At 38.6% G+C, this 15,033-nt stretch overlaps 1 protein-coding gene across 1 annotated transcript in view; it reads left to right on the forward strand.

Annotated features, from left to right (window-relative positions):
- The window catches only part of DNAH5 (dynein axonemal heavy chain 5), a 279,701-nt gene that overhangs the window by 205,349 nt on the left and 59,319 nt on the right, over positions 1-15,033 (forward strand). Inside the window, exons 56-59 of the mRNA XM_042953052.1 lie at positions 6,655-6,886; positions 8,006-8,120; positions 8,363-8,539; positions 12,250-12,453. Of these exons, the coding sequence (XP_042808986.1) occupies positions 6,655-6,886; positions 8,006-8,120; positions 8,363-8,539; positions 12,250-12,453 (728 nt within the window). The remainder of the gene's footprint in view (positions 1-6,654; positions 6,887-8,005; positions 8,121-8,362; positions 8,540-12,249; positions 12,454-15,033) is intronic.

The following is a 15,033-nucleotide window of genomic DNA, read 5'->3' on the forward strand; positions in this document are numbered from 1 at the left end:
AATTTTTTGTGGTATGTCTTCAGTCTAGTCTGGTAAGTATTTACTGTGCTAGTCACAGTAGTGGATAAAATAATTATAAGATATAAGACATAGCTCCTTTATTTAGTAAATACAAAATCTTGTTGGGAAAACCAACATCTATGCACCTAATATTAACCTTGCTTCTGTTAATTTGAAAGAATACCATGTGTGGGCATTGCAAATACTTAATATACTTAGGAACTTAAGTGTTGTTTATTCTTTTTGGAAAACTAGCCATGAGGTTTCTAGAAACAACCTTATTTAAGTTGTCTTCAGGATTCTGGTTCTAAGTTAAATTATTATCTCCAGCCACATCAGAAAGGAAATACATGATTTCATTTGTGTTAGTATATATCATTTAGATTATACTATTTCCCATAAAATATTAAATTGTATATTTTTATAATTAATTAATATTTTATTGATATTTTATTCTTTAACAAAATTTTTTTTTAATGTTTATTTTTGAGACAGAGAGAGACAGAGCACGAACGGGGGAGGGGCAGAGAGAGAGGGAGACACAGAATCCCAAGCAGGCTCCAGGGTCTGAACTGTCAGCACAGAGCCCGATGCGGGGCTAGAACCCATGAATGGTGAGATCATGACCTGAGCTGAAGTCAGACGCTCAACTGACTGAACCACCCAGGCGCCCCGATTAATATTTTATTCTTTAAGATGCATTTTTTGTTTCTTAAGCCTGTTTATTGAGGTATGAATGATATACAAAGAGCTGAACATATTTAAAATATACAACTTGATGTATTTCGAAGTAAATACACACCCATGGGACTATCATCGTAATCTGTACCATAGACAATCCATCACCTCCAGAAGTTTCCTTCTGACTTAAGTGTAAGAAGTTCTTAAGTTATTTCTTAATTATTATTATTATTATTATTTTGTGATAACACGACGTAAGATCTCTTGTAGTAATTTTAAGTATACAAATAGCATTGTTAGCTACAGGCATCATGATACACAGTAGACTTCTAGGACTTATTCATGAATAGCTAAAACTTTGTACTTTTTGTTACTTTCTGACTGGGAGGAGGGGGAAATGGGACCCCCCTCTTCCTAGTCCCTGGCAGTCACAGTCCTCTCTGCTTCTATGAGTCTGACACTTCAGATTCCTCCTGTAAGTGGTATCATGGAGTATTTGTCCTTCTGTGTCTGGCTTATTTCACTTAGCATAATGCCCTCCACGTTCATCCATGTTGTTGCAAATGGCAGGTGTCTTTTTTTTTTTTTTTGGCAGGGTGTCTTTTTTAAGGCCGAATAATATTCTTTTGCATGTATATCCATTTAACCATCAACAGACATTTAAGTTGTTTCCACGTCTTGGCTACTGTAAATAACGTTGTTATGAGCACAGGGGCACAGATATCTCTGGGACAGTGATATTACTTCCTTTGGAAATGTGCCTGGAAGTGGGATTGTTGTATCATATGGTAGCTCTATTTTTAATTTTTTGAGGACCCTCCACACTGTGAGGACCCTCCTTTTTTTGCACACCCTTGCCAACATTTGTTATCTTTTGGTTTTTTTTGATAATGGTCATCCTAACTGATATGAAGTGATATCTCATTGTTACTTTGATTTGCATTTCCCTAAGGATTGGTGATGTTGAACACTTTTTCATATATCTGTTGGCCATTTGTATGTCTTCTTTAAAGAAATCTCTTTTCAGTTAATTTATCCATTTTTTTTAGAAATTTTTTTCAAGTTGTTTATTTATTTTCAGGAGACAGAGACAGCATGAGCAGGGGAGGGGCAGAGAGAGAGAATACCAAGCAGGCTCCACGCTGTCAGTACAGAGCCTGATGTGGGGCTTGAACTCACGAAGCATGAGAACATGACCTGAACCGAAATTGTGTCAGACGCCTACCTGACTGAGTCACCCAGGCACCTCCCCACTTTGTCCATTTTAATCAAGTTACTTGTTTTTTTGCTGTTGAGTTGTAGGAGGTATTTATTTCACGTTGTCTCTTATCAGAGGTACAGTTTGCAAATATTTTCTCCCCCATTCCATAAGTTACTTGTTGACTTGTTAATTGATGTCTTTGCTGTGCAGGAGATTTTTTCGTTTGGTGTAGCCCCATGTTGTTTTTGCTTTTGTTGCCTGTGCTTTTGGTGTCATGCCCAAAAATTATGACCAAGAGCATTGTCAAGGAGCTTACCCATTATGCTTCCTTCTGAGAGTTTTATGGTTTCAGGTCTTATGGTTAAGTCTTTAATCTACTTAATCTATTTTAATCTCAAAATAGATTGAACAATACATAGAGTGTTGTGTATGGTGTAAGACAGTAGTCCGATTTCATTCTTTTGCATACAGATCTCCACTTTTTCCAACACCACTTATTGAAGAGACTATCCTTTCCTCGTTGTGTATTCTTGGCACCCTTGTTGAAAATCAATATATATATGGGCTTATTTCTGAACTTTCTTCTGTTCCATTGGTCTATATGTCTATTTTTAAGGCCAATACCACACTGTTTTAATTACTGTAACCTTGTAATATATTTTGAAATCAGGAAGTGTGACGCCTCCAGTTTTGTTCTTGCTCAGAATTGCTTTGTTTTTTTTTGGGTTTTCTGTTGTTCCATATGAATTTTAGGATTGTTTTCTCTATTTCTGTAAAAAAATGCCATTGGAATTTTGATCAGGACTCTATTGAATCTGTAGATGGCTTTGGGTAGTATGGACATTTGAAAATAATAATTCTTCTAAATCATAAACATGTGATGGCTTTTCATATATTTGTGTTTATTTTAATTTCTTTCATTAGTAGTTTATAGTTTTTAGCGTACAAGTCTTTCATTTCCTTTGGTGGAGTTTATTCCTACATATTTTATTCTTTTGGATGCTATCATTATAAATTAGTTCTTCTTAATTTCTTTTTCGGATTGATGTTATTGCCCAGAGTATTTATCTAATTTAAAGATGCTTACTTAGAAGGTTAATACTAGATTTTGTAGTATTTTCATAATGAAGTGCTTTTGGGAAAAATGTGAGTTTTTTCATACGTGAATTTAAATTGACTAAGTCTCTTGATAAAGCATTTAAAGAAAAATATGCCTTGTTTTATGTTGTAAAGTCTTGTCTTTTCCACCATTTAATAACCTCCATTTTGGCAAACCTTTGTTTTTAGCTTTATATGGCGTTGTCTTGAATGAATTGTTTCTTTAAATGTCTGTATTCTCTTCATTCTGGTGGTCTTGTCTGTACTTTTTTTTTCTCTTTTTTGTCCCTTCCTTGGCTACCTTTAGTTTAGTCTTCATTTCCAAGATGGTTTTATCTTTTTCTTCTTATTTCCTGAGCTCAGTCAATTCCTTTTTTCATTTCTTCCTGATACATTATTTGGTCAGTTTCTTTTTAACTTTTGAATTTATGATTCAAAGTAGTTTATGACTCATTCAAAGGCTTCTCTGGGGATACTGGCATCAATTTGTGGCGTGTTACAGTTTTAATTTGGTTTTTTTTTTTTGGGAGAATGAGGGACAGAGGTTTCCATCAGCTGAGGCATTTTGATTTTCCTTTCCTATTTCATTTTTTATTAGGTTTTTTCGTTTAATTCCAGTATTATTAAGATAGTAGTCTTGCATTTCTTAATGATACTCTGTGGTGCTAATGTCACTCCTAAACCCATGAACTTCATTTTGATTTCTCCACGGTAAAGGTAACTTTTAATGTTCTTCTAGATTACATTTTAAATAAGCACATTGTTATCAAAGTAGGCCATCTTCACTTGAAAATGAAGTCTCAAGCAAAATCAATAGCCTATATATGGTGTATTTTTTTTCAAAGAAGGCCATTTTAATTATGTGAATAAAATGGCCCTCTTTGAGAATTATTACTTGATTTATAATATACAAGACATGGTCTTATGAGCTAGCCACCCCTGCTTCTGCAGCCGCTCACAGCTGGTGATACATCCTCAAGAAGGCAGCTTCGCGTGATAACCCCTCAGAAAGTAATGCCAACCACAACAGTATCCACATTTTTTTCTGGGAAAATTAGCCTGTTTTGCTTATGAAGCCCATTAGTCAATAAATATTTTTGGACTTGGTGGTGCAGTTGAATGTGTTTGCTTAGCACTCTAAAAGACTACAGAGTTCAGTTCTCTTTGGACTTCTAAATCAAGGTGACATGGGCTTTGGAGTCCATCATCCTTGCACTGAATCGCCAACCTGCCATCTGCAAGGAAACTCCTCTAAGCCTCGTTATTCTTCTGTACAAAAGGCACATGTTAAAATTCATCACTTAGGGATGTTGTAAGGATTAACTGATAAGGTTTTGTCAAGATTAGACATGCTCGCCCTCTGAAGGTATCGGTTAAGAATGTGTTTGGCTGTAAGAGAAAACCAGAGAAGTGCTTGCTCAAGCAAGTCCTTTTTTCTCCCCCCTTCTCCTGCTGCCAAGAAAACACAGAGCTGCGCAGTCCAGGATGATGCCATTTGGGGGGTCTTACTCCTTCTATCTTGCTGTTGTCCTTAGGGTGTGGCTTTTACTCTTACAGGCACAAGGTGGCTGTTGCATCTCCAGACATTATGTTTGTTGATGCCTTATGAAATTTGCCTTTTAGTTCAGGGCAACGTTCTTCCCCAAGAACTTTTGTCTGCACGTCATTGGCCTCAACTGGGTCACCCCTACTTGTAAGAGAGTCTGGACAATCGACGAATTTTAGTTGGGCAGATTGTTACCTTGAGCAAAACAGAGATTCTTTTAGTAACAAAGAGAGAGGATGGCTGCTGGATAGGCAACTCATGCCCCTCTTTCCCTTTGTTACTTCAATTCTTTTCATCTCAATGAAGTGGAAATTGAAGGGCACCAAAATTCAGGCAGGGATCCGAACATTCTCCTCTCTATCCCACACATACCTCACCTCATTCCCATCAAGTGCTGTGAGCACACAACACCAAAATATAACCCATACCAACCTCAGGCTTCAGTCTGAAGATGGGCCCCCAAACTGGCATTGCTGCTTTGGTGATTAGATAATAGAGATGACCTTGGAAGGGTTTTCCATGGCCTCTTGCTTGAGCTTAGCAGGCTTTGGTCACGCTAAGTAAAAGTGATTTGATTGTTTTCATAACCTTCCCTGCACCAGAGATTGTGAGTCCTTGGAAAAATATCCTTTGAATCTACTCTATTTTTATTCTCTTTGACTTTTAGAGAGATAAAAACAGCACTTGCTACATAAAAAAGAATTCCCCATATTGATACTCTCTGTTCACATAAGAAGGGAAAAAATCATTACATAGTAAATACGAGGAGGTTTTCAGAAAGTGGGAACCTCCCCGAGGATACCCCGTAATGCCAAGTAAAGCACTTAGCATCATGCCTGGCTCATGGTGAATATTGCTGCTGTAGGGGTTAATACCTACTACAAAAACTTTATCCTAGGCAAAGATTGTTCCTGTGTTCCCGGTGCCTAGACTTAAACTTCCTAGAAGTTAAACTGTTCTTTGTAGAGATTGCTTAACTCATATGAGAAAATATGACTTCTGAGTCTTAATTTATGGCCTTTCAATGTATATGGTAAACTTTGTTTATAACCAAGCCGAGAAATGGTACCTATTATTTACATAGATGTAAACACTACCCCACAATTGCTTTAAGAACTTAATTTAGTGATCAGTTGCTAATCATTTTTTATTTCTTTGTCAACTATCACCAGATAGGTTTGTTTATTTGATTCCTTCTCTTTCCTTCCCTTTTTATTGGCCGTATTTATATCTGCAACTCTTATGTACATTATTCAATGCTTTAAGTACTTTTCAAGCAAATCCGTAGGCAGTTTTGTATCCCCCAAGATACATAAAGTTGGTTATGGTAACTTCTAACCGCATTGTGCATAACCTTTGTAAATTCCTTGGCATTGAGACCAAATTTCATACTAGTCTTTAGCTCCACGGTACCATCACAGGGCTCGGTGTGCCGCAGACACTCAGCGTGTTTGTGGTGATTGATTAGGTCTGGCTTTATGGCCTCTTCCTATAATAGGAAATGCTGCCTTAGAATGGGTCCCATGATTGGCAGTATCGGGAAGACAAAGGTCTTCAACAGGAGGTTTTTACCCAAATATTTTTAAAGGACACTGTAAATTAGAATTGACTGCAAATGGCCACCCACCACTTTTAAGAACAGGATGACCCAGGCATAAAAAAATATAGTGGCAAACATTCCACATACCAAATGCAGTCAGAGCCTGGGGGAATTAAGGGTATGACAGGTTCTGCATTTAAAAATAAATGGGAATGTTAAATTTGAGTACCAGGTGGGCACTGATTTCTGAGTTATTTGTACCACTTTTGCCCTTATGTGAAGCATAAAACAGGCTGGCTGTTGACCAGAACCTGCAGCCATGCAGAAGAGACTTCTTTGCATAAGTAACAGAAAACAAAGGCTAATGATAGTCTTGAGGTCTGTTACAGCTTTATAAATGAAAGGGAAAATAAAATTGTTGAAATGATAGGCCTGGGGCCAAAAATGCTGACAGATATTTACCAGGTTTGGGTATAAAAATGGTATGCAGTCCTAAAAAATATCTAAATCTTTCAAAATTAGCCAGTTAACTTTTCAGATGGTCATTCATGTGTATATTTCACACACTGCCGTCCTTATTCCTTCTAGTGTCTGAACACTTCCTGTCCCCCTATGATATTGACTGCAGTTTGGAAACCAAGAAGGAAGTGGTCCAATGCATGGGCTCCTTCCAGGACGGGGTAGCTGAGAAGTGTGTTGATTATTTCCAGAGATTCCGACGGCCTGCTCATGTGACTCCCAAGTCGTACCTCTCCTTTATTCAAGGCTATATGCTCACATATGGAGAAAAACGTGCAGAAGTGCAAACCCTGGCCAACAGGTAAGTGTGAAGTTTGGATATAAAGTTGTTTTAAAGCCTTGGCTCTCAACGGGGAGCAAATTTGCTCCTAGGGAGCCGTTTGCAATGACTAGAAACATTCTTGTTTGTTACACCTCAGGTGGTCGGGAAGGGGTGCTGTTGGCAGCAAATGAGTAGAGGTCAGGGATGCTGCTAACATCTCACAGTGCACGGGATAGCCCTCTGCAGCAAAGAATCAGCCCCAAATGCCAATAGTGCTGCGGCTGAGGCACCCTCCTCTCAAGCCTATTCCAAGGATTAGTCCATGATTGCTAGGAGCTTTGTTTTTGCCCAGTCGAATAAAGTGTTGCCGAGTGTTCATGTGACCTACTACTTGCTATAACACTGAATGACATAATGGCGGAAATAGCGAATTCAGACTGCCTGCCTCCCTCCACTCGTCCTTCTCTGGAATGCTGACGTTCACTGCCTGGGGAATACCCTGCTTCACTGAACTCTGTTCCAGATTTCACTGCTCTGCCCAGCTCTCTTCTGAACACCTATAGCTTCTGCTTGGATATGGCCAGAACCAGCCAGGGATGCTTCATAAGGGACCCTGGGTGGGACATTGGACTGACTGACTCTGAGGGCCCTGGTCTTTGAGGTTGCATTATCTCAGGCCCAGACAGGCAGCATCCCTTCGCAGGGTGGTTCTGATGGCTTCATTCCTTGATTTGTTTCATTCCTTAATCCCAAATCTTTCTTCTTTTAACTTAATTGGTGTTTTTAACAAAACAAAACAGAAGTTATTTATTTTCCTTCCTCCAGATTTGGGTTTCAAGCGTTTGAAGTCTCTTGTCATTTAACTAAACTTCATTAGGCCTGTTTCCTTCATGATACAGATTCTAGACCCACGATTGTTCTTCATGTTGTGCGGCATCGTAATGGGTTCACTGTCCCACATGCGGTGTGTGAAAAACATATGGACGTGTTTAGTTAGGCATCAGCCCTGGATGCATATTCTTTTCGTCAAGCCCTCTTGGATTTGCTATTTGCACAGACCCTCATTCTTCAAATACGACCATTGCTGTCTGTGTTAATGAACCAGTGCTTGGAAAACCACAAATTTTAACCATGGCTTGCTTGGATTTTCAATCCTAGAATGAATACTGGATTGGAAAAGCTAAAAGAAGCCTCAGAATCTGTTGCAGCCCTGAGCAAAGAACTAGCAGTGAAAGAAAAGGAGCTCCAAGTGGCCAATGATAAAGCCGACACGGTGCGTGGGCACTCACACGTGTGCCAAATTTGTTTTAAATTCCTGGTAATAAGTGTTAACGACGTATGCATATTCACTGAGTTGTCACCACGAAAGTACAAATTATTTCCAATAGAATCTAATACTCTTAATCTTACTGGGCAACGGTACCGGACCAACTCAACAAATCAAGGCAAAAATGTGCATTTTCAGCCTGCCGAGGTTTGTTCTGTGAGCTTTTTTCCCCTTCTATATTGAAGTAGGTCTTAAAAGAAGTGACAATGAAAGCGCAGGCCGCCGAGAAGGTCAAGGCTGAGGTACAGAAGGTGAAGGACAAAGCCCAAGCCATTGTAGACAGCATCTCTAAGGACAAAGCCATCGCTGAAGAAAAACTGGAAACCGCAAAACCAGCTTTAGAAGAGGCAGAAGCAGCCCTGCAGGTAAATCTGTGTGATATGGCAGGTGTCAAGTTTAGCGCCTGGGAGGAGGGCGAAGGAAAATGAATAACAGCAAGGAAACGCGCTACTGCTCCAGACCAAAGGTCTTCCCTGGAACTATTTCTAGGAATAGTTTCTGCAGGGAGATGTTATTAGCTCCGTATAGATATGGCTTTTGCTACTCCGCATCTCATTTTCTTCACTCCTGAATGATGGGCAGTGTCATAGATTGGCGGTCAGGAGTCCTGGGTTCTCATTTCCACTCTGTCGCCAATAAGCTATGTGACATTGGGAAAGCCACAGAAAATTTCTAAAATAACATTTCTCTCCTCGTTCATTGAGGACCCCGGCGTGGGTCTGTAAGAGACAACGTTCTCCGAGAGTATCTGTGGATTTTACCCAAATACAGAGCTGCTGACCTAATGTAGCCCGTGAACGGCAGGTTCTGAACAGGTCCAAACTTGCGTGGCAATAGCAGAAATGGCAAAATTAGGAAGGAGGTTGGATTCTGAGAAAATATGATGAGTTTAGTGACATAGGCCCCACCTTAAAGAGCTGGTCCAGTTTCGAAGGCCCAATTTAAGATTTCTGGGGACTCGATTGAAGATTGCCTTTACTTCTGTCTTACTCAGCCGCTGCCTTATGTTATTGATTCCTGGTCTAGGAAATGGCTGGAGAAATGAAGCCCTGATGATCTGCCCACAGCTAATTCAAGTTCTAGAACCCCCACTAAGCATGCCTCATTACTTGACAATGCAAACTTTTTTAATCGCTTCTTTGGCTCACTGCCTTAGACACTTCTAAATCTTTTTTGATCCAAGTTGAGCCTTTTAGTTTCCTGAGCAATATATAAATATGAGTTTCTACTCTTTTGAGATAATGAAGATACGGCCGCCTCCTTTGTCCCTCCAACTTTTCACACTACTCTTACTGTGATGTGTCTTCACTTACTGTTTCTGTCTTCCTCCTTTCACTGGCTAGAGTGTGCTCCTTCATCCTCAAAGCCCTGTGGGTCTTCAGTCTCTTAGACTGGTGGGCTCCTCATCTCCCCCTGCCTCTTTTAAAAAAATCAACTTACTGTGGTATGACTGACATGTAAAAAGCAGGACATGTATACTGTATACAACTCGGAAAGTTTGGGAATAAATATATACCTTGAAACCATCCCTAACTTCAAGCCCATTGACATGTCCATTACCTCCCAAAGTTTCCCCGCCGCTCCCTTTAATGCCATTGTTGTTGTTATTGTTTTTCATGTCATAAAAACATTTAACATAGGATCTAAAATCTACCCTCTTAACAAATTCGAAGTATATAATGCAGTATTGTTAACGATAGGCACTGTGCTCTGTAGTAACTCTCCAGAATTTATTTAGCATAACTGAAAACCATCAGCTCCCCATTTTCTCTTCCTGACAGACCCTGACAACCACCATTCCACTCTCTGCTTCAATGAATCTGCCCGTTTTAGATTCCACATGTAAATGGGATCATATTGTTTTTCTATATTTAGTTTATTTTACTTGGCATAATGGCCCCTAGGTCCATCCATGTTATCTCACACGGCAGGATTTCCTTTATTATTTTTTTAAGGCTGAATAACATTCCATTGAACACAGGCACTCCACACACACATACGCATGCGTGCGCACACACACACACACACACACACTCCCTCTCTCTACGTATGTATATCTCACATTTCTTTATCCACTCATCCACTGATGACCACTTAGATTGCTTCCATATATCGGCTACTGTAAATAGTGCTGCAGTGAACGTGGGGGTTAGATATCTCTTCGAGATCCTGGTCTCCACCCAACCCCCTTTTTGGGGCATTTTGGCTTCCGACTGTGGGTCTCTGATCAATAGAAAGAAGACATTGATAGTGTAAAGAATCTTTTAAATCTTTACTTAACTCATGATACCCCATGGCATCATAGAAAAAGAGCCTATGGTATCTTAGATCATGCTTAAAGGGGTAAATTTTCCCAAGATTTAAAAGGCTTAGCATCTTTTCTGTATTATAACATATTTTTCTTTATCCTCCTAATTTCTTGTTCTCTACCACTAAGATATTCCACATAAACATCAATGCAGAAATGTCTGGAAACAGGGGTAACATGATGGGGTGTATTGGAGAGATTTCCAATAATTTCCTTCATTGGTTCTGCCTCCATTTTATTGCTTCCTTGTGGGCTTTTGAAATCTTGAAATATGGTACTACCAATTTATTCTAAGAAGTTCTAGATCCCCTCAAACTAACCTTTTGGCATCAGGCCACATAAATCTATACAAGAAATAAGGTAAGCACAAAGAATATTTCTCTTCCTATCTCAAAACTAATCTGACTCCAGGCAAACAAACAAAATACCTCCAGATGTTAAATAACTATTATATTGCAAGCGTGTCTAGGAAATTATGTGGCAGTCACACTGCTTTGTCTTCAGAGAAAAGAGGAATCCAATACTTAGCTGAAATAGGTTGAGCTTTAGACATACCTCCCCCCCCAACTCCTTTTACCTGGGCACCCGACATAATTGAGCCCAATTCTGTTAGACAATTTTCTCTTTTAAAGCTAAAGTAAAATCAGCATGTCCGGCTCCTTACATCCTTTACTTAACATTTATTTACAACATTTATTTGAGCCTACTTTCCCCACTGGCTGCTATTATATTTCTCTCCTTTCTTTTAGAGCCACACGTCTCATATAAAGATCTGTCAGCTGTTTCTAGCCCTTGAACACAAATTCTCCTTCACTTCCGGTTGTCTTGCGTCACAAATACGCATCGACTGAAACAAACATTTCCAAAGTATGTAGTTACAGTCCTAAATTCAGTGGGGGTTTTTTTTCTTCATTTTTTTCCCCCAATCCTCAGAGAAAAGGTTATTAGCTTTGATTCCAAGGTCTCTGGTCACCTTCCTTTGATGCAAATGCAATTAAGACAGAAGGTTTTCAACATCTGGAAGGAATGAGTATACACTATTTGTCCCAGAAATAGGACTGTATCAGATTCTTATCTTTAGAATTTTTTCCCATACTTATCCCCATAAAGTGTTTAAGAGACAGAACAGTTAGCAACCACAGTGGGTCTATCTGACTATTAAATAATTTACTCTATCAGAATCTCCGTGATAGAAATGGAACAGGACTTCTCTGAGTTAGTGAAATTCGTATTGCTTAAGTTTCATCATTTAAAGGTCACTTCCACTCAGAAACCTCTAATTATTCAGTCTGTCAGCCCTGGGGCTACCTGCTTGTGTCGGTCCACTGTGACAAGTCTGGGTTGCTAAAGAGAGAGGCAGATTCTTGCCCTACATCACTAATGAGTAAAAAGCACTGCACATTCTGGAGTTTTCCTGGGTTAGAATTCCTCATATCTCCTTGAGTGCTGAGTTTTCTTTTTCTTTCAGATTACAACCCCCTTTTTTTTCTGACACAAAGTGGTCTGTACAATTTTGGAGAAGTCACAGCTCCTTATCTGCTCACCAGTATTTCCCTCACTGTCTCTCCTCTTGCTGTCAGTTTGAATTGTAGAAGTTTGAACTTTCTGGGACATGCGTTTCTTTGGGATTAAATATGCATCTCAACCTTATGACTGCATCCAGCTCAAATACGCTTCCTTTCCTCTGTCAAAATAGCATTGAGAGATTACAGGTTTGTCCACACTTTCTTACCTGAGATTGCATGATGACCTCTTCTCCTCTCACAGACTATCAAGCCTTCGGACATCGCCACTGTCCGCACATTGGGCCGACCACCTCACCTCATCATGAGGATCATGGATTGTGTGCTGCTTCTGTTTCAAAGGAAAGTCAATGCAGTGAAAATTGACCTGGAAAGAAGCTGTACAATTCCTTCCTGGCAGGAGTCTTTAAAACTCATGACCGCAGGAAACTTTTTACAGAACTTGCAGGTTGGTAGTTCAGTAACGTTGGGATGACAGGGGACTCGGACTTCGTTAGAGTATCTGAGTCCTTTAATAGAATAAGTTTCTGAAAAGGTTTTGCTATACATACACATTTTTCCTTATTAATTTTTTTTGCCATATTTATTGAGGTAGAATGACATAAAATTCTATATATTAAGGTGTACAACTTGATGTTTAGAGATCTGTATACACTATGAAATAATTGCCACAGTCAAGCTAAAGTAACCATGACCTCACAGTTACCATTTTCTTTTCCGTTCTTTTTTTTTTCTTCTTGTTTTGTGGCGAGAACACTTAGAAAATTTCAACTATACAATGTTGTTGACTCTATTCTTCTTACTGTACCTTAGGTCTCCAGAACTGTTTCTTCTTGTATCTTGATACTCTGTATGCCTTGACCAACATCTCTCCTTTCTCCTCTCCCATCCCTGGCAACCAGCATTCTATTCTGCTTCTGTGAGTTTGACTATTTTAGATTCTATGTATACGTGAGACAGGCAGGGTTTGTCTTTCTGTGTCTGGATTATTTCATTTAGCACAATGTCCTCCACAAATGGCAAGAGTTTCTTATTTTTAAAGCCTTAATAATATTCTACTTACATATGTTGAACATATATTTAAGTATTTTTTCAGAGCAGAATTTTCTTTTCCAAATATAAGACACTAGAGCTTTAAAAATAAGCATGAGATGGGGTGCCTGCATGGCTCAGTCAGTTAAGCGTCTGACTGTGACTCAGATAATGATCTCACAGTTCATGGGTTCAAGCCCCACATCAGGCTCTGTGCTGACAGCTCAGAGCCTGGAGCCTGCTTCAGATTCTATGTCTCCCTCTCTCTCTCTCTCTGCCTCTCCCCTGCTCTCTCTCTCTCTCTCAAAAATGAACAAATGTTAAAAAATTAAAAAAAAAAGCATTAGAACCTCTCCTGATAGATTGTAGGCATACTAAAACATCATCAGTGACCTATTTCAATAGAAGTTTAAAAAATCATTTTAAGAAAGCAAGACATATGTGCATGTATTGTATACATATGAATACAAATATATGTGTATTTATATTTTGCAAGTCTCAGTAGTAATTTTTTGAGTAGTAATTTGCATGTTTTTAATTTTGAGGTAGAACTTACATATGATAAAATGTACAAGTTTTAAGTATACAGATTAATGAATATTTACATATATGTATACCTGTTAATGAACACTGAGATCAGGATTTGTATTTCCAGACCCCGGAAATCTGTCTTGTGTCCCTACCTCGTCAATAACTCCCCTAGGGTAACTATTATTCTCATCTTTATCCTGATAATTAATTTTGTCGGTTTTGAAATTTACATAGGCGAATTGATATCACGTGACCTCCTGTGTTAAATTCTTTTATTCAACAAGTCTTTGAGATTCATTCTTATTGTTGCAAGGACAGTATTTCATTCTTTTTTTTCATTGCTATATAGCAGTTCAGTATATGAAGCAGCGGTGTGTGCTAAATATTTAAAAACAACTAGTTCTCCGGGGAGTAAAAAAGGAAAAAAAAAAAAAAAAAGAAAAAGTCTGATTTGTAGTGTTTGCCAATTTCCATGGCATAAGTATCCCCACAATGGCCAGTTGCAAACTACCGAAATGATCTTGCTGAATGCAGCTGGGGGAGAGGTGTGTAAGCAGTATCGTTTCCCACTACGTAGGTACAATGGATATAAATGCCCTCAGAAACATAGATAGTAAAATGTAGTAATGTAAGAGAATGTGATTACTTTTATTGTATATTCTTTTTATTGTAAATAACATTTGTCTAATTATAAGTTTCTATAATTTAACTTTTAAGAACAGTTCTATTTCACAACCTATTTGCAAAACTCCTAAACATTTAGTAATGGTTTCCGATGAGCTTGTATGAGCCAGCACAGTGTGAAATGCTGTAATATGTTTCAATTTATTTGTCCACTGTACTGTTGATGGGTTTGGGGGTTGTTACTAGTTTTTGGCTATTATAAATAAAGCTACTGTGAATATTGGTCTACGGGCCATTTGGTGGGTGTATTTGAATTTCTATTGGCTCTGTACTCCAGGAATGCAATTTCTGGGTCTTATGTTATCCTTTTTAAAAACAGATGGAAATATTTTTGATAGAAGTATAGTTGACTTACACTATTACATTGATTTCAGGGGTACAACACTGTGATTGGACAACTGTATACATTATGCTATGCTCACTACAAGGGTTTAAACAGCTTTATAGATAGTGCCAAAGAGCTTTCAAAAATAGCTGTGTCCTTTTACACACCCACCAGCAGTGTGTAAGTTGTTCTACATCTTAACTATTTTCTACTTTTCACTATTCTGATGGGTTTGCAGTACTGTTTTATTAATGTGGGTTTAGTTTGCATCAGACCTGGTAAGTAATGATGCTGAGAATCTTTTCAACAGTTTATGAACCTCTTGGGGATTCCTTTGTTAAGTACCTGGTAAGGTCTCTTGTCTGTTTAAATTTTTTATTGACGTGTAGTATTTCCTTATAAGAAACATGAGTAATTTGTCATTTATATGTTTGCAAATATCTTCTCCCACATTCT

Source organism: Panthera leo, chromosome A1 (genome assembly GCF_018350215.1).
Source record: "Panthera leo isolate Ple1 chromosome A1, P.leo_Ple1_pat1.1, whole genome shotgun sequence".
Taxonomy (NCBI): domain Eukaryota; kingdom Metazoa; phylum Chordata; class Mammalia; order Carnivora; family Felidae; genus Panthera; species Panthera leo.